This window comes from Rhea pennata, chromosome 25 (genome assembly GCF_028389875.1).
Source record: "Rhea pennata isolate bPtePen1 chromosome 25, bPtePen1.pri, whole genome shotgun sequence".
NCBI classification, from domain to species: Eukaryota; Metazoa; Chordata; class Aves; order Rheiformes; family Rheidae; genus Rhea; species Rhea pennata.
The window spans coordinates 5,685,809-5,706,683 of NC_084687.1; the positions used below are offsets into that span (position 1 = coordinate 5,685,809).

General features: G+C 39.7%; 1 protein-coding gene across 4 annotated transcripts; it reads right to left on the reverse strand.

Moving 5' to 3' along the window:
* Window positions 1-468: 468 nt before the first annotated feature.
* Window positions 469-19,102, reverse strand: NUCKS1 (nuclear casein kinase and cyclin dependent kinase substrate 1). Of its 4 annotated transcripts, none has more exons than XM_062594919.1 (8): window positions 18,830-19,102; window positions 10,217-10,266; window positions 9,072-9,177; window positions 5,734-5,789; window positions 5,247-5,408; window positions 4,381-4,533; window positions 3,438-3,584; window positions 469-2,729 (listed from the first exon to the last, which is right to left on the reverse strand). In XM_062594919.1, exons 1-8 carry the CDS (start codon window positions 18,844-18,846, stop codon window positions 2,530-2,532), a joined length of 891 nt encoding a protein of 296 aa, XP_062450903.1. In that variant the 5' UTR covers window positions 18,847-19,102; the 3' UTR covers window positions 469-2,529. The 4 variants fall into 4 exon arrangements, with proteins under 4 accessions (XP_062450903.1, XP_062450905.1, XP_062450902.1 ...); XM_062594921.1 differs by having other exon boundaries at window positions 5,259-5,408; window positions 18,830-19,101; XM_062594918.1 differs by having other exon boundaries at window positions 3,438-3,587; window positions 18,830-19,100.
* Between the last annotated feature and the right edge of the window lie 1,773 nt (window positions 19,103-20,875).

The window sequence follows — 20,875 nt, forward strand, 5'->3', positions numbered from 1 at the left end:
AACTTACAAAATACACTCTTCAAAAAAATCTGGTCCAGCAGGTAAAGAAACAGCTGTTTGACCAGATCAGCTAGAGGTATTCTATGTTTAAGTAATTCCTTGTACATTTTAATAGCAAACATAAACTAAGAACCCAATAGCCAAGAATAGCTCAAAACATAGTCTGGACTGAAGGGGAATAATTATGTGGATCAGTCACTCAAAAGTGTATGCTACCCCCCAAAAATTAGTCCAAACGTTATTTAAAGTTTGGCCATTTATTTTCCCATATTGCCCAAGAAGCACTGGACTAAGACTGCAGGGAATGCAAGAGACTCTGCTCTCCAAGATCTTTGGAAATTGGGAAGAGGTGGAGGAGAGGAGAAGGGATTACATTCACTTCTTTTTCAAGACTTTTACTTCACTCCAGCCTTAAGCTGTTCTGCAACATTAAATCACTTAAAGGGGAAAAAAAGAAAAAAAAAAAGATTTACAATGGAAACACCGATCATCTTTATTGTAACGGCAACAGTAGTTTCATTATAGTAAAGAATGTTAGAGAACTTAAATTTGTATAAGCCAAGGTAAAGTCGTTTACCAGCCTCTATAAAATCCACGGCTATGAATCACACAAGACAATCACTTGGCTGCTGTTAACACTCCATTCCATGTTTTAGGCTCCATACTGTGCTCAGTATCTTCAGGCTCCCTACACTATTCAGCCAAGTGTCCTCCCCGGTTGTATTAGTGTATCACATCTAAAAGCTCTTTAAAAATCCAAACAGGATTAAAAATCTGGTAACATACGCACCAGAAATCCAACTAATTAGCTGCCTTATGTTACCTTCAAGAGGCTGGTTACAAAACATATGTAGTTCAGTGACAAGGGAAAAAAAGTTGCAAAGCTTGTCAGCTACGAGATAACTGTGAGCAACATACAGAAAGCACAAAGGGTTTAAGAAAAAAAAGAAAGAAAAGTGGCAGGTCCAGTTTTTAATATTTCCACCAACAAACATGGCAGCAACCTGTGCATTAAGGTTTGAAAACCAAAGCCTGGGTACTTTAATTACATTAAAAAAAAAAAAAAAAAAAGAAAGATATGGCTGCTTTGATAAAAACACATTAAAATGTCATCACACAGTCTCAAGTATCTTGCATTTAGAAGGACATCCTACCTTTTTTTCTTTTTTTCTTTTTTTTTTTTTTTTTTTTTTTTTAATATAAAACTATAGCCCTACTACACTTCTTCCAAACCTCATTTCCTCCCGGCTTCAGCCATTTAGTACTGTTCCCTACTCAGCACTTTTTAGGCTTAGGGAGCAGAACGATGACCAACAGTTAAGATGCAGACATGATGATGCGGGAGCAGAATGAGCAGAGCCTCCCGTACTATGGGAAGGAAGAAATGGAAGTGGTATTGGGGTAATGTTCACCACTGATGGAAGTCTACTATCCAACACTGCAGCTGGAGAGCCTGAGAGGTATGACTACATAGCCTTTCTGAGGACAGATGGAGGGAGAGAAGAGAAACAGTTAAGCGTGACTCATGGGATCCGAGACTGACCAGAGCATTACAGGAATCCTTTGCTTCACATCAATAAAAGGACATCCCTCAACCCAAAAGCTACAGAATTTAGTTCTATATTGTCTATTAAAGTTTTTCCTTGAAATAACTTTAAAGAAAATTTCCACATTACTAAACGGAAACCAGAATTTTAAGTCGTTTTCGATTTCTCTTCCCTACTCTGCCCATCTATAGCAAACCTTCAAAGAAATAAAATAGAATTGATGGATATGAGCAGCTGGTAGACTGTACATCTAAAATTGTATAGAATGACCTGTAATTTGCTTGAAGTGGAACAGTAATCTATCAAAAGACAAGAAGATCTTCCACCCTAGCTAGAGGGTCTTTTCTAAATAGAGAGGCCCACCTACAAGCTTCCTAGATGCTTTCCATGAAAAAGCTGTATGAACAAAGAAACACAGGTTTGGTCCCCATGTTTCTTCCTTCTCAACTGGAATTTATATTAACTACATCTTTTTTTCTGAGAGGATAAACTTGTATCAACAAAAATGTGTTAAAGCATAGGTTCATTTTCCCCACCCCCCCCCCACAATATTCAGATAAGGAATAATAGTTTTAAAGAATTCTTACCAGCACTGGGAAATCTATTCTACTTAACGATTTGTATGTATGGTTTCCATGTATCAGCCTCAAACCTTATTGCTTCACAACTGCAGTATCCCTTGAAAAATATATATATTTAAATGTTCTGTTAATTTGTCTTAAATGGCTTTCAGATTTGGTGGGGGAGGGAGAACGGAATGGCCAACAGAGAACAGTGACTTCAAAATATTACTGTATAAGGGTTTCCTCTTATTAAAAAAAAGGATACACTGTATTAAACAGCTGAAAGTAAAGACAGCATTCAAAGCCCATGAGTCAAGCCACAGCCAAAACCGTGTTCTATCCCTAAGTATGTTTTCTTTTCCTTTTTTTTTTCTTTTCTTTTTTTTTTTTTTTTAAACAAAGATTTCCTCAACTGCCATTTAATCTTCACCAGAGGGTGCTTCATCTTCAGACCCCTCATCCCCTGACTTCTCTGGTGGAGGGCTGGCTGACTTCTTTTTTTCTGGGGGACTTTCAGGCTCTTCATCCTCTTCTTTGGGGGATGGGGTCTTCTCTTTTGTTGCCTTGGAAGCTGTAGGGCGGCCTGCCTTGCCTTTGCCTTTCACTGGACTGGGGGTCACTGAAAAAGAGGGAAAAAAAAAAAAAAAAAAAAAAACTTATAGAAGTTACGATCCGTTACAACGACAAAAGTTATACAGCTTTACACAAGCAGGATTTACACCCAAGTAGCGGGTTTCATTTTGCTCTGACCATATTACTCACATAGCATTTCCTGCGTTCCATATTATCGAAGTTGAACTGAATGAAAACTGGTAACTAAAAACACTTTAATAATACTTATTTGTAAGTTGTGACTAATTATTGGGTACGACATCATTAACTACCAGAGCTAGCCTCTCATCAAACCAATACATATACTTTTACTACTATTCTAGACTTCCTGCAGAAGTACATCAAAACTTCCTTTGGTTTTTTCCACTTTCCACTATACTGAAAACATGCGATAGAGACAAGTCTGAAACAAAATTACGTTTTATGGTATTTGTATATGATACACAGAAAGCCAGACTGTACTGTCAGAGCACAGAAGTTGTACAATCTAACTAGTTTTGAGACACACAGTAATTCAATCTCTTCATTAGCTAAGAATTACAGCCATTTTATTATTTCATAGGGTTGCTTTAATTCATTGCAAGTTACATGAACTAGTCCTTCAAAATTATGTGACTGCCTACTGGCCCCAAGATTTCCATCAAGTCTTATATGGCAGAAAAAGAAAATGCTAGTTTCTAAAGCAAACAGGCTAGTTTTCTTTTCATGGACGCACCTGTAGCCTTTAGCCTGGGCTTAGGCATTTTCTTTTCTTTCCTTTCTGGTTTGGACTTCTTGGACACCTTTTTATTTTTCTTTTTTGAACTGCCATAGTCACTATCATCATCATCTTCCATGAGAAAATCTTCATCGCTTCCTGAATCTTCTGAAAGGACAAACAAATTAAGTTTGTGAAGAAAAGCTTTTCATTCATTTGAAAACAAGTAGAAGAAATATGGTTGAGGTATCTGCTAGGTAGATTGAGGAGACAAAAAATCAGGACTCTAACCTGGTAAGCTTCCACACAGATGCTGTACTAAGGAATTCTGATATATTCTGACAGATCTCATTGAAGAGATAAAATATTAGCATGATGAAATGTGTAACTGTTATGAGGTCCTCAAAAGATGTTCCAACTCCATACCAAATATCCCATATCAAAATGAAGAGAATCTCTCACATAGAAAAAGTTAAGTAATCTTTGCAGTGGTATTCTTACTCCCTTCTGAAATCATGTTTGCATCCACTATTTCAGGAACTTAACTGCAGTTCGTTAAGAGACTAAATCAGACCATTCTGCTTTGATCAGCCAGGTATAATGGGAACTTTCATGTGCCCTGAAAGTAGCATCAATGCCTCTGAACAGATGGGATGGCAAAAAACAACAAGAAACATTAAAAACTTTATAGGCAGCCCTAAAGGGGCATTGTGAAGACATTTACCTGCACTCTAAACTTAGGACAAAAATTCTAGATGTGAAAGTGTAAGCTTACTCTGTTAGACAGATATGCTGTAATGAATTAGTTACCAAGAAGGACAACTTATGTCTGCACTGTCACATTCAAGATAGTGTTCCTTCTGCTGTTTGACCAGAAGCATTAATTCACACCTGGTACTATATAATTCAAGTCACACTGATTTTAACTTTTTGTTTCTGCCATACAACCCCATTTACTTACTTTCCTGGAACTGTGCCTCATCATCCTCCTGTTCTTCCTCCTCGCTACCAACATCATCCATAAGCATCTCTCGTTGTTTGGAAGCTGCTTTGGATGCTGCCTGTCGCTGCTGACGCACATTTTTGTGGTCTTCTTTCTCATCTTCGCTGTCCTCTGCGACAAAAAGACACCACATTATCATGAAGACACAGAATACAGGCCACTTAACTGTCTTGAGGTACTGAGCAGACAAAACAAAGATCAAGTCACACACAAAACAGTGAATCAAGATGACTTGAATAATTGAGTTGTGAGGAGAACACAATCATATTCAACCTAACAAGTGCGTTTCTGGAGTCACTCAGCATTGGACTTGTGCAGTGTCTTTCGCTGCAAAGACTAGCCACACTTATTGCCCTGTCATCAACCATTCTGCATACTATTATTCATGGAATAGCACTAAATCACTTCTGGTAAATACATATTTTGTTTCAGAAGTTAAATGTGAGGCATCATGAAGCAAGCTTAGAAGGGACAGCTACTACAACAAATCTAAAACACAGTAGTTTCTTACTGTGCAAACTGTAACTTATCTGCAATGGTGAAGAACCGAAGAACTGCCAAAGTCTGTAGCTATGGTCAACTAGTAGTATTTTCTCCCTCTCCTACAGTTTAAGAAACTTGCTGAATTACATACCACTTTGATCCATTCTACTTTGTACTTTATAAAATCTGTGCAATGAGTGAAATGCATACACAGTACAGAACTACTGCAACACAATATAGGAACTGAATATATCAGTCAATATTCATACATACTGAATACTGTACTTTATCATAACAGACTTTCTAAACAAACAAACAAACAAACAACAAAATCAACACACTTGTTTCTTCACCTGCTGGCCTCTTCCTGGATTTGGAAGCTCTCTTATTCTTTTCTGGTTTAGCTTTTTTTCCTTTTTTGCTTTTTTGAGAGCTCTCATAGTCACTGTCAGCTTTGCCATCATCTGCTCCTAAGTCGTCATCTTCACTACCAAAATCTTCATCTGGAAAGAAAAGGTGAGATAAATGAAGTTTCTTCACTACCACTCAGTTAAACATATGGATGAGAATAACAGGGAAGAGATTAACAACCTGTGAAGACTAAGCTTGTAGCAGTATCATATTAGCAAAAAGCATCTGATATCCCAAACTAGGGCTGGAAGTAAAAGCAGGAAAAACAGCATCCAAGTTAGATATAAGCATATTAGAAAAGTGCATGGTTTTCTAATCAACACCATTTTTGTCCTATGCTAAGTCCTACTCCTGCAACTTTCTTGCAAATTGGTATTAATTTTGAAGTTACGCTAGCAGTGCAACGTTGTTAGTTACCTGGAGAATGTGAATCATCTTTCTTCGTCTTCACATCTTTTTCTTCTGAATCCTCACTGAAAAGGAGAGAAAGAGGGTCTGCTTCTGTTTAAACTCTGATTCCAAACAATACTATACGAAAGCAATATCAATTTTCAGTGAATGAACTGATTTCTGGGCCACGAAAATATGTGCTTTTTTTGGAGACTGGCACTTTATACTCAGAAATATATGTAGTTATTATGGCTGAAAAGGTAATTTTCAAACTCTGAATCAAGCATAAATTTACATGACTGTCAAGTGAGCCAATCCAGAAACAACAAAGAACCAATCTGGAAACAAGACTGAGATGAACTATGTATTTTATTCTGAAAATAACAATCATCTAGACACCTTCCATTTTACAGTTAGGATTTCGAAGTTTTATATACTAATTTGTGGCTGAGTATATAAACATAATACATTTTATTCGGAATGAATGTATAGAGTTACTACTACTCTACTAGTCAGAACTAGCACTGTAGCACAGTTAATGAAGCTCTGAAATGGTGAGAGCTCTGATGGAGTTTCCCCACTCAGCTCTAGCAGTGCCTGTTTCAATTCTCAGAGTGAATCTCTGTTAGGGAGGCTGACTCTGTTCTCTGACTACTGTTTCTGTTCTTATCCACATCCCTCAGTTTTCATTACCAATGTCAAAATTATCAGGCAGAGAAGGACCTCCTTCCAGCATTTAAGAACATGCATTCCAGCCAATGATTAAACAAGTGTTTGAGGGAGGAATGGTGAATACTCTACTGAAGGTCATTGATGCACAACATATGTTTCAGGAATGGTTGAGCTGCAGATTTCACCAAAGGTCAGGAAATATGATAGACCAAAGCCTTGCTACTTTCAAGTTTGGTAGTCAGAACTGACACACAACATATCTCTAGAACTTTTAATAGTTTAGATAACTTATAATATCACAGCTCATCAGGCCCACTTGTTTTCAGTCTTATGTTTGTTATATCAAACAACTATGTATTTCAATTACTTGAATACACGTCTGTTTCACGTGCAAGCCCTGTGCAATGTTCAACAGAAATGCTCTTACACACTTAAAAATCCACAAAGTTAAAGGGACTTCAAGATCAATCATTCAGTTGCTTTGGGAGCTGCTCAGCCCCGATTTATTTATGTAATATCACATCTGTAAAACAACAGTTTTTGAATTCAGCTGCTATCCACATTTGCAAGCTCTTCTCTGGCAGTTTGATCTCCAGAATTTCTCTAAGCATTGTAAGAGCAAAACACTTAGTGCTGAGCATATTATTGTAGCAGTTTGCCTGGGCCATCCCAAATCTGTTAAGCAATGGATGAACTAGATTTATCCAGAAGAAATACAAGTAGATGTCTGAAGTATTTGCATAACACTACCTTTGCATTAAATTCCTATTCACCCTTTGTGTCAAAATAGTGCAACATAAATTGGGAGGCAACAGGAAGAAAGGAGTTCTCTCCTTAAACTTTTACAATATTAAAAAAAAAAAAAAAAAGCCCACACCCTTGTATCTCTAGGACAGTTAAAAGCCAGGGTGAAAATTGTCTTGCCCTCTCACTTCACAATAGCAGGCCAACCGTTCAAATATTCCCATGTCTATATTCAACTTTTACCTTACAGCACAAAAACATAAGGAAGGAGTCTTCTTAAGCACATTCTGCTGGTAAGTTAACTACACTCTACCAAACAGTGCAAGAGAGCTAACCTTAAGCTTATATCATAAGAATCAGCTGGAAGAATCTCCATCCCTAAAGTTGATTTCTGTCACAAAAGCAGTCAACTGATTTAATAGTTTTTTTTTTTTTTTTTTTTTTTTAACCATGTTACTTACGGTAATCTTACATTGATGATAGATATATTATGAAAAGCAGGATACCTTCATTCTACAAAAAAATACATTTACTATTCTAAAGGGCATTACTGAGTCCTTTCATGCTGGTATAACAACTCAGTTATTAGAATAAGCTACTTCCTTTCTAAATTAAGACAAAATAGGAAATTAAAACAAACAAACAAAAAAATCTACAAAACTAACAAATCATCCCTACTACTACTGCCTGTGTATTGTCCCAAATAGTTGTTATCCTCAAGAATGGTCTGAGCACACTGAACAACCATGCAGAATGAAATGCATCAAGCCACTAACTTACCTGTATAATTGCACTGGTTGCTGAGTTTTGTAACTTTATCACATTCTTTCCCATTGCAACTAACTGTCTAACTCTGGAAGTTGTTTTAATGCTGAAGTGACAATATTTTACACATGATTTCCCTGAATCATGTGTAAAATATTGTATATCCTTTGAATAAGACCATATCAACATCCAAGCTGGTAATGAAAGCTTTGTGAGTGAGAGTTCTACATCTAGAACTGCAGACTTTGCATTCCACTTACAATCATTCTTCTGAGAAGATTCTGCTCCCCACATACAGAAGTAAGTTTGTAGACACGCAGATCTCATCCTTCATACTAATCTGAATTCTGACAACTTCCTTCCAGATGAGCTACTTCCATGCAGTTTTGAATAAGCCCCAACTATTGGTCCAAGAGAAATACAGCATAATGCCTAGAACCACAAGTTCTGTTACACAGCACAGAGCCATGCTCCCTCAACTGTTCAAAGGAATTCACCTATTATGCACAACAGATAGCAAGCCATTTCTGCACTTGCACAATCTTTCTGCATGAATTCTCCCTGTCAGGCAATCTAGAACAGAATTCTGCAGAATTTTTTTCCTTAATCAAATTTGTACACCAACTGGAAGCAAACTGATGCCTGAAAGATGACTGACTGTAAAACAAAGAAAGCTCTTACAGAAAAAAAACTTGACAAGTTAAATGCTTAAAACTGGTGACTGAATTCACACTTTAAGCAGCAAACATACTTTAAAAAAGTCTCTATCTACATCAAGATCAGTATGGGCAGGATATATAGTGTATGCTCCTACTTGAGAATACTGAAAGGTGAGACTCTAAAAAGGTGGCCAAATAACCAAGATAGATATGATACGAGATTACAAGATAAAGTTGCTAGCAATTTAAGTGCTAACACCAAGGTTCACAGCATTACAACAAAGACCTCAGTACATTACAAACGCATCAATGCAAAGACTAGGCAAGCTCAGATACAAAATACAGGGCCTTCTCATGGTTACAATTACTTCACATTTTCTAACATGCTATGAGAATACAGTAAGGAATACAGTTAAGAAAGCTGCAGTGCAAATAAGTGAATGGTCTTCATGCCAATAATTTAAGGGGGGATTTTTGATTGTTTTGTAGGGTTAAGTTTTTAAACAGATTAAGTATGTATTTTACCTGTCCTCCTGAGAATTCTTCCCAGATCGCCTCTTATTTTTAGCTTCCCGGGGAGACGAACGGATTTTCTTGGATGGGGGACCTGAATCTCTTCCGTAATCTTCATCTGGACAGGACAGTGCAAAATGGTTTTGAATCAAACTCCTAGTTCCCAGCAAACTGACTACCAGCTCCACAGCAAACTGACTTCCTCAGCTGTATCTTAAAATGACCATTTCAGATACATCAGAAGGAAGCCCTCTAAATATCTCAAAGCTTCAAACAAAACTTTGTAACAGTAAAGTCTTGTCTTAAACCAATTAACTTACATTTTCAACTGCCAACAGCACAATATAACATACAATCGAGTTTGACACAGGAGTATTAAAAAAAAATACATCAAGCTTCATGAGAGGAAATATCTTTACAGCTAGTCAGAAACACACACAGTTATTAAGCAAATTTATTAAAAATTAACATTCATATACAGCTCTATGTCCTTAACAGCAAAAACTTTATTTACTGTCCTACGATGGACAAAATATATTATTATATAGTAATCTACAGTGTAACTTTTTACAATCGTTACACAATACCTTATAGAATGAGTAATAGGACTGCAGTTAAGAGTTATGCATACTTGTTTCCATTAATTAGCAGTGCAGTCTCATTTAGCAAACAGTAGCAGCATGTCTATTTTCTAAGAACACAAAACATACTCCATATGGCTTCCAGAAATATTTAGTTAATTCACACAGAATATGAAGATGTTTTAGATCTAATTCACAGAAAAGCCTGACATTATGGGATTAACTAGGGTCCACTAAAATAAATTGACAATACATTTTACTGTAGGAAAAAAAAAGTGGGATCAGGGAGATTTTGCCGTAGAACATAAAGACCAAGGAAGAAGACAGTTACTGCCAACAGCCTAAAGGCACTACAACAATACAAGCATTAAATAAGATTTCTATCACCATTGTTTAATATAAAACATCTGGGAATCATTACATTTTCAAATGTTTAATAACAGTTCAGAGACTGTGAAGAGCAGAAGGGCCTTAGAGTTTAGGTTAAACATATGACTAGAAGCAAAGCAATTAATATGCAAAATAATAACTGGTGTATCTCAAGAATATTATATTGCTAAGAACAAAATGTTTTACCAGCATCATCCGATTCCTGAAACTGTGAGTAATCGACCACCTTCCTGTTCCTGTTAAAAAGGGGGAAAATTAGCAATCCATGATCTCAGAGATGCAAAACTTTCTTTAGCCAACAAGAAAGTACCATATATTCATTTCTAGTGCAGGATTTGTAGTTTAGAATAAAAAAAGTCACACACACCCTCAAACATCCCAAGAAACCTTTCATAAATAAGTCACCTGTATCTTCAAAGTCAGCAATGAGCACAGATGCTAGTATATTCTAGCATCTCCTTAGAGAGTCGTCATAATAGCCTGGATTATAATCTCACAATCTGTAGGTACTTTTTGATGAGCAGAACTCTTTTATGGCTCACAGAGTTAGGAAGAGCCACCTTAACTTGTACCATGCAGCTCTTTCACTATTAAAACCATATAAATTGTGGTAGCTGAACATGTAACAAGGGTACGATTACTGATGGCAGTATTTAAATGCAGTGCTGGCATTCTAAGATTAAAGATGGATTTAAAGATACTAAGCTATTTTATTACTTAAGGTGTGATTCTTTTTTCTTCCTTTTTAAATAGGCTGAATCTTTGAAAGCCAGACCTCTTCCTGACAAACAGTCTCAAAGCTGGAATATTTAAGAATACAATTCCAGGTACAAAACAGACAGGTGAATTTAATACGCCCACAACATTTTAAATATATTCCTAATATTAACCACACTTGTTTACATGTTTTCTGTATGGTACGCGTTATTCTTCACATAACATCAGCCCGTGCCAATACACAGGCCAGTAAGGGATAATCACAATACACTACTGAATAAAAAGCAAAGCAGCTTCATATGCAAATATCATAGTTGCGGGTTTTTTTGGAATCAGTGATACCTTCCAGACCAAATTACTGGAGGATCTTTCAGAATGATTTAGAAAGGATTTATGTCTCCTTCCTGTATCTCTGCAAAAAGACTTCAAATTTTAAATAACCTTCAGTGATTTTAAAAATGATACCCTTGAAGTAAAAATCTAAACATTAAACTTCTTGTAGTAATGGCTGAAATTGTTGGTTTGAACTCATTAACTCTTTAAACTAATTAAATAATAATTTGGGAAGAGTGTACTAAAATGTTTTCAAATATCATTACAAATTCAAGAAACCATTTCCTAACTACTTTCTGAGTGGAGAAGGACAGGGAGAGGAACTCTGCTTTTTAAAGCTCAATATAACCTTGCTTATTCTCATACCTCCCCCTCCAGATATTTGCTTCCCCTGTGTTCCCTCCTACAACATGAGAGGTTTTCAACACTTGCCACCAGGGTATTCTGTGGTACTTTGTCAGTTAATTACTTAGGTTCTCTAATGCAATTTAAGAGAGAATTATGATGATTAGCTGCATTATTTGACAAAACAACAGGAAAAGCTATGTATTTTATGCACCCTATATATTTGGATAGCAAATGAACATGGACTTGCACTTTCTTTACCTCATCAGCACCTTTTCTGCTCTCTAAGCAAACTGAAAGTAGCAGAAGTAACTAGGTATCATTAATAATGCAAATGTAATGGCCAATTCTAGACAAATATAGTTAACTAAATACGCAGCTGCTACTTAAATTGATCTCTCGCTTGCCAAAAAAAATTAGATATGCTTCTCAAACTTACTGAGGCCTAAAAAAATAAAAGTAGGTGTTTGGCTATTATTTTCAGTACCTGTCCTAATTACTTTATTGATAAGGTATAATTGCCCTGTAAACCAGCTACTCAAGGGAACCAAGACAGCTATACAATTGAACTACACTTGCAATCTAACACATTGCTGGTAATCCCTCAGATACCAAATATCCTTTTCTTATGGCCAACAACGCAACAGCAGAGGAGAAGCAGGAGGAGGCTGAGGTCTTCAGAGATTCAGAACCCTACACACACACACACCCCTTTTTTACAATCTCTATGACCCAAAGCCAGTGATGTACTTAATGCTGCAGTAACCATCACATGAAGCAGTATCACACTACTACAGCTACATTTGGCAAGTGAGAAATTAAGTGACCTACCCAGTATCACAGACTTGATGACTGCTGCAAATAGAAGTCAACCCAAACATCATCCAATACTTGAATCACAAGTCCCTTACTTCTCCTGAACTGCAGAGCAAAACTGTTTAATTTCACATTCACTTTCCATATCTGAACTGCACTTTGAGATGAACACCACGCATTCCTGATAAGATTGTTCAGTTGAAAGATATACCCAAAAATCACATTTTTGCACTCCGGCTGTTAATCAACTGGAAATCAATTAGACACTTCCCTCTCGTACAACTGGCTCTATTCAAGGATTACAACAGCAGAATTCAAGAGAGGAATCAGCATAACTAATTTAGTTCAACCCTACATCAACCCTCTCAAAAGAGCCAACCTCCCCCCAAGACCACAAAAAGCCCATGCAAACAAAAAAGGCAAGAAAGACCTGTCATTAGATTTCTACAGGTTGTATCACATTGAAGTCTGGGGGAACTATGAGTAGAGCAAAGTACAAATGCAACGTGCTACTGAGTACTGCCCACTTGTAGTCTGAATACTATAGAATACCAAATTAGGAATACAACTATTAGCAAGGCATCTTATGGTGCACTATACAGGCTAGGCAACAGACTCAGAACCATATTCCAACAGGTAGTCTTTCTGAAAACTGTCTTCTGCCACATCTTCAATGTAAAAGCACTAAGTTTATTCTGGTGAGCATCTGAAGCACAACAAAATTACTACAGAAAATGTGTAATTTGGTATATGTATCATATTACATTTTTCTCTGCAAATGGAATCAGAAAAAAAGAATACTGTGTTCTAGCAGCTTTGTAGAACAATGGTTTCAGACATCACTCATCTAACAAGCAAGATGGAAATTGTAACACTGCCACCACGTAATAAATTGGTCATACTGAGTTTCATCTTGCTGATTTAATACGGGTCTCTAATGAAATAAAGAAGTACTGAAGAGGTGATAGTTAGACAAAACATTAAAGTCACAGATGTCCTCTCGCTTTCCTAAGCAGCATACCCTAGAAGTATTCTGCTTATAAGTAAATCCAGATACACTGTCATTACTTTGTCTTCAGGAGCACCGATTTTCATATTGGAAAAAAAAAAAAAAAGGTTGGTAGAAAACAGCAAGAGAGAAGGTTGTTTGTTTTTCTTAATTTGTTTTGAAGAACAGTAGAGTAGGGAGAAAGAGGGAGTATCGACACTGATATTATTGAAGATAGAACTTTGATGAAATGGTCTTCCTGCTAAAACCAGATAATTACACAAGGACAAAAACGTGAAACAAACTGCTCTTCGATCTACCATTCCACTCATTCTATATTTATCATACATCCCATTTAGACCAGCTTACAATTTTCTTTAGAACTGTCAACAGCACTGGCATGAAATGCTTAATGATTTTGCAAAGTCATTAAGCTTGCAAAGAGAGACTGCATCTTATATTAGATCACTGTGATAAAGATCGTAGAGTAGATAAACCCACTGATATTAAGATCTTGGCGGGGGGGGGGGTGGAGAATAAAACCACACATACACACTTGTTGGTTTTGTCAATTAAGAGTACTTCTTTTCCACCAGCAAACACTAACAGATGACAGAACAAACAACCAGACATGAAAATATTTGTTAAATTCAGTTAAACTGAGCATTAAAAAAAAAAAAAAAAAAAAAAAAAAAAAAGTCAGTCTGGTAGACAGCTGGGATAGATATTGTTCAATAAGATTTTAAAAATAGTGTAACTTTAAGATAACGTAGTTGCTAATTCAGCTCAATGTTTGAAGTGCACGTGGAAGGAACTCAGATATAAAGAGGAGTCCTGAAAGTGTAAGCTTTTAGTATCAGCTGCTAGTCCAAAATTTTCAGAATAATTCATCTAGTAATTCATTTAAGTGTTACACAGGAAGCACTTATTAAATTACCTGAGTATTGCTATGCTGAATAAGAACTCAGAACTGTACTGTAACTTACAACTAATACCTGATGTCTAACAGTTTCAAAAATGATGAAAAGTAATATTAACATTTAGAAATACACCTAAATGCCTACACAACTGATTAAGGATTGCATAATAATACCTCATCTTCAGTTAATGAAGTTCCCTCAAACCTCAGTGTAAGTCAACATGTCTAGGATTAGATGATCTCCTGAGGTCCCTTCCAACCTCAACACTTCTATGACTTTGTGATATGTCACACACAATAAGAGAGTTCAAGACTGGAACATACACACAGTGTAACAATCAAAGAGCTTTTTTGTTTTTTTGAAAAGGAGAATGCTTAGTTCCCCAGTATTTCCACAGGTATTAATAATCCATAGATAAAGGCAAAGGTCCAAGTTCAGTAAGTACAGATACTCCTGAAAAGCAAGGCCACAAGGAGTCTTCAAAAAAGCTAATAATTGATTACATCATGTAGTGAAGAGGAACGTTTAGGTCAAATGATTATCAGCAGAAACATAAGCCTACCCTCTAGTCCAATCTGGGAAGTAAAATGAATGAGAGATTAAATAGTTACTGACTTTCTTGTTTTTAGTACAGCATTTCACTAACATAACCATCAAGCTAATCATTTATGAAAAAAAAGTAATCAAGTTTTCTTCATTTGAAGGCTTCAAACAGGCCAAGTAAAGAAAAAGCGGTCAGTTTCACTTTCTGGTTCTCATTCTAGTTGGTTGTTATACTTCGAGGACAGCTTATTACCAATAAATATTGCCATTTAAAGCACCATTGTGATGCCTCTTTATATACAGATAGACAAACAGACTGAAAATACCTATATGAAATATTTCCTAAGTTGTGCAATACAAATATGCAGTGCTAGATTTAGGTCTTAAATAAACAGACATTAACTTATGATAATGCACCAGAAGTTGAAACATTTAAGCCTAGTGACAGTTATTTACCTAAAACACGTCACTATGGTGTTAGTCTATTTAAAAATTGGCACAACTGTACTCAGACAAGACTCACCGACTAGAGGTTCCCAATTACAGAGGTCATTGTTTGGGTCTGGACTTGGTGCAACTCCAAACGTCTGTAAGACTAGGCACTGCTCATGGTATCTGCAGAATTTTTAGGGATACACATGACTTGAAACTCCGTAAAACAGTTAAATGATTTATGCAGCAACAGTTTAAGCAGCCTCGTGCCCATCCTCCATTTGAACGTAACTACAAATAAGAATATTTTAAAGATATAATAGAGAAATGCTCTGATGCTGAGGGGCAAGAAAAAAGAATCAATTCCACAACCTGTGTTGTTCCTAGTAATTTGATTTTTTATTGTACCTCTGCCTCAGCCTCTGTATCTCTTTAAAGTTTTCAGAGCAAGGATCTTATCTTTTTACTAATTTGGAAAGCCCTCTAGAGTGCCTCTGATCATTACCACAAATTCTCACCTAAGCTAAATGTCGGTCCCCTAGGAAGTACTGCTTTCCTGCTACTCCATGGAGTGTTTCTAGAATAATGATATTTGTATTTACATTGTCCTGGTATAATATTGGCAACAAAACAAGATACATTTAATAAATTTACTTTTTCCTGCAACTACAATTTAGTAGGAACACCTTTCCACTGAAGTGCCAATAAAAGACTAGAATTTTAGAGCTGCTACTAAAGAACAAAGAACGTAAAGCTATAAAGCCTTGAAACAATGAAATAAATCAATTCTTTTTTTTTTCTAAGATTAAAACCAATAAACAAATGAACAAGCAGTGATTTAAAGACTTGCCCATATTGTTTCATTTTGCAATACCTCTAGGAGAGGAGTACCAGCAAGTGAAAGTGACCAGTGAGCAAAAGGTAGAAATGAATTGCATCAAATTTAAGTCAAAATTCTCATTTAAAATACATCACTAAGATGTATTAATTGACGCTGCACATAAAAATAGCAGCTCAAAATTTTATTTCACTTGTATTGAAGAACAGATAAGGATACAACTATATAACCACCAGCTCTACGTGCTTTTTGCAGTATTTCAGAACAGTCAGCAATAAGATGTGGAGATTTAAAAACTGCAGGCTCTTCTAATTTTTATTACTTGTCCTAACAATAATGAAGACACCATCTTCATCCACCTAAGAGAACTCTAGTTAAGTAGGAAGTTTTTTGTTCTGAATTAAAATGCATGAAGTCTGTAAATAAGGGGGCTTTATTACTACTTCACTGAAAAAATTTAAGACACTGACTTCTACAGTCAGAATTAGTCTGAAGCTAGTCTTCCAGTTCTGAAGAGAATAAAATCCAACAGATATCCCTAATTTCTATCAAGTGTGATACATATGTACTCACTAAAATCTAGCAGACATCACAGATTAATTCAAAGACCACTAAACTAAGAAAAACTCTCCCACCTCTAAAACCAATTCTGATGAGGAATCTTTCACAGCCTTCCCTACTAACAATAGTGTAAGATATCCAGAAAAAAAATAAACAATTTGAAAGGTTTCGAATTAAAATCTATGATAAGAGTTATCCAGTCACTACCAAGGGAATCAATATACTGGCACCTGAAGATTTTTGCCCTGAAAGGGTTATTAAATACAGCTAGCTCTATTTCTGGCACATGCCAAAAGGTAGCTATTCTACTACTAACAGCCTGCTGGACTTTGGCATTGAATTTTGCTGTAGACTAGTACATATCAGTTGTAGGTATGACAAGTCAGGTGTTTCACAACACTGTCTGATCTTCTAGATATTATTTTAGTTTAGAAATTGTTGCTTACTAAGTTAATTAATACCAGAAACTTTAGAAACTGTACTTTTAAAGATATAACACTTTCCTTACCTGTAGTAAGGCTCCAGTGCTGGCAAGTATATTGCCAGCAGAACGTACACTGAAGTGTCACACTGAGCAGCAAAGTCACATCATCACTGTATTCCAGAACACAGATACTGTCATTCAAGATCAGACCACTAGTCCGATATCCTGCCTTGCAAAGGGCCAAAAACTGATGCTTCAGGGCAGGGTATACATAGTCCTATCAATGCACCTTTTGGACCCCAGACAATTCCCTAAGATTGGAACTTAGATTTATTTACTCACACCTCTGCATGGAGGAAATAAGTATATTACCGATCAAAAAAGAGCCACAGTGTTTCCTCTCTAATTAGCAAAGTAGTCCTAAACTAACTTTTAAAAAAACCCTATTTTGCATTGAAGACATTACTTAAAATACAAAGGTCATCAACTGTGACGTTTTATACTCAAAGTTAATTTCGTATGTATTATCCTAAAATAAATATATTTATTACATAATCTAAATCAATCTAATTACCTAAAATATCTTGAAAATTATTAAGTTCCAGAACAAAGTATACATTATGAAGCATCTTACCTTTTCTACAAAGAAAAAATAAATCACAAGTTCACACTATTTGAGTGCTTTGCAGAGAGATGTAAAAAATGAAAATCCTGTAGACAAGCTATCAAAAACATGGAGAAGTTCTGTACACTGTGCATTTTCAAAATTAACATAATTCTGCAAAATAGGTGAGGTCTCCCTGAAGCTCCATGCTCCTGATTCAATGCTGTTTCGTAAGACACAAGCACCACGACCTACCTCCTTTACTGCTGGGGAGAATACAGCCCGTGTAGCTAAACGGCCCGCTATATCCTCCTCCCCAAGCTCACGGTTTAACATCAGGCGTCTCGTGGGGAGAGGGGCAGACCACCAGTAGGAAACCGACTCGGGAGAGAGCAGTTAGTTTAAGGCGAAAGGAAAAGGGCGTGTGTTCAATGCTGTTCCCACCAGAGGGGGCGGCTCCTCCTAACTCCTCCCCTAAACGTGGTTTAACTTGTATGCACATCCCCTCGCCTCCAAACCCTCGCTGGTCACGGCGTATTGCACGCCTGTCCCCTCCCCCTCCCCAAAACCGTGCAGCATGGTCTGCTTTTTTTCTGCCGTTTCAGCCCCTCGCTTGAAAAAGCGTGCACGGAGCTATGGCAGGGGCCTGCTTCCACTACAAGAAACGCGAAAATCGCGTTACATCCGTGCACTCTGCATGTTCCCTGCCCAAAGTGGGTCATGGCAAATCGCAAATATCCACTTTTCCCATCGCAAAATATGGGACGCAGCTCGCCGTACGCGGCCTCTCCAGGCCTTATCTCCACAAGTGCGCAGCAAAACGCGCTGACGCCTCCTTTCTCCCCCAGTAAGCGTGGGGCAATACATATTACCCTGCACTAGGCGTGCTGCATGCTCGCACCACCCTCTCAAGGAAAAAAAAATAAAAAGAAAATAAAAAACCCCCACAGAAAACAGCCCATGCTGCATTCGCGCAGCTTCCCTCCCCCCGAGGACGCGCACACGCGCTCCTCCTCACGGCCATGCAGCAGCCCCGGGGCCGTGCGCGGAGCCCTGCCGCACGGCTGCCCTCCAGCGAGCGTGCAGCCTCCCCGCCCCCGCGCCCCACGGCGGCCCGGCCCGCGCTGCCCACGGCCCGCGGCGAGGCCTGCTCCAGGGCGCTGGGAGGGCCTAGCGCCGGCGGCCGCGGCGGGGGCCGGGCTCGGCAGGACGCAGCGCTGGCGCCGCGGGTGGGAGGGGAGGCGGGAGCGAGGCCTCCACGAGCTGCCAAGGACTCACCTGACAGGCCTGGACATTTTCGCCCGGCGGCTGGGGACCCGGCCCAGAGGACGTCGCCCGAAGCAGGAGGGGGAAAAAAAAACGGTCGCCTGGTCTCGGCGCGGTGTCGGCCCCGTCCCCTCCCCCCGGGAGCGAGCGGGAGCCCTGGGCCCAGCGCCTCAGGCCGCGCCTCCGGAGCCGCCTCTTCCCCCTCAGTCGCTGCCGCAGCCGCCGGCCCGCGCCGCGCCGCGCCGCACCGGCGGAGCCTCCCGCTCCTCTGCGTGGGCCGCGCGTCCCCCCCCCGCCCCGGTCACCGCTCGCTGCCGCCGCCTCAGTCTCCGCCGCTCGCCGATCCCCCCCGCAAAATGGTCGCGTTCGCACCACCGAGAGGATGCGAGCGGGGGGCGGCGCAGCCTAGCCCGCTGGCACCACCTCCTCCCCCGCTCATTGGCCGCGGGGGGCGGCTCGCCGCGCCCCATTGGCCCGTTCGAACCATCACGGCGGGCAGAGCCTGCCCACCCCTCCCCGCGGGAAGGAGGGGGGAAGGAGAGGACGCCCCACACGCTCAAGCTGCTGTGAGCCGCAGCGCGAAGCGAGGAGCGGGCGAGCAGATTCGCCACGATCCCGCGGCGGCGCCGCGCCGCCGCCCCGCGCCCGCCGCCGCCGGGTCCCCCCACCCGGTTCTCCCGCCTACGCGGCAGCAGGTGCCCGCCCCGCATTTTACTTGCGGCGCCGGAGGCCCGCGGGGCCCCGGCCGCGGCCCGCAGATTCGCCGCGCGGCAGCCCGGCTCTATTTTTTTTTTTTTTTTTTTTTTTTTTTTTTTTTTGGAGGGAAAACGCGGGGAAGCGCCGCGCCTCCGCCTCGCAGCCCGCCCCGGGGGCGTCGAGGCCCCCGCTGCGCCGCGCCTCGGGGCTCCCCTAGCTGGCCCCGGCCCGCCCGGCCGCACTGCCTGTGCGGGTTCCCCTCACAACGTCGCTGCGCGGCCTCGCGCCGCCTCAGGGGGGGCCCGCGGCGGCGCGACCGTTGGGGACCGTTGGGCCAACGGTCGCCGCGCGGCCTGAGGGCGGCGCGGGCGCCTGAGGTAAGCGGCGCTCGCTGCAGCTTAGGAAGGGAGGTTAGAGCAGGAGGGCGATCCCGCCGCTCCTTTGTCATGGAAGCGTGCCTCCATTCAGGGCCAGATTGCACTACTTCAGAGGGGGCTAACGCTGCGAATACACAAACCGCCGAAACCGCCCGGGCCCGCTGAGGCAGCGCCTGTTCTCCATGCTCGAAACGGAGCAACCCGGAGCTCGCACGAGATCCGAGGCCGTGGAGACCTGAAATTGCGTTGCCGTGCCCGATTCATTCCGCGCTTGGCACCTCCGTGCACTCCAGCGAGCTCCATTTCCCAGCTTGACTATGCTGGCCGACGGTGTCCACAGTAAACCTACACATATTGCAGATTTCATACTGTTACTTAACATTACTTCTTTGTTGCACTGATGAGTCTTAGATTCAGTGTGAAGTATTTTTCGTACGCTGAAATGTACCAAATTAAGTCCAGCTGGTATGAATTTCATTATCAGTACTGATTTCACTACAGCCGTAATTATTTCCCTCTACTAGTCAGCAAATGTAAAGAACAGGCAAAATTTATGTAAAATAGAAGTAGTAAAGAAATAAACTCCCAAATAAAGTTTGGGGCTCGTTTGACTTCTAATCTCCTAGAAACTTATAATTACTCATTTTAATTAGAAAAGGAACAGCTTTCACCATGAAAAAATAAAAAGTACAATCCATAAAAAGGGCAGCTTTTGCAATAGCAAGTCATTTTTACTTTAAACTTAAATCTTTCAGACACTGGTCCTTAAGTTTTATCAAATGTAGTACTTAAAAAACCACAGGGTCATCTGAGAAGACTGGTTTTGACAATATAATTAAGTAAAAGTTGACAATATTTGTAATTTGCAGCTACTTAATACCTTTCTTGATCTTAATTTTTCTTTTTTGGAGTGACTAACACTTTTCTGATCAGTTCAGATGTCCTGAACTCAACGCTCATGAAGATCAAGTTGATCAGGAAAGAA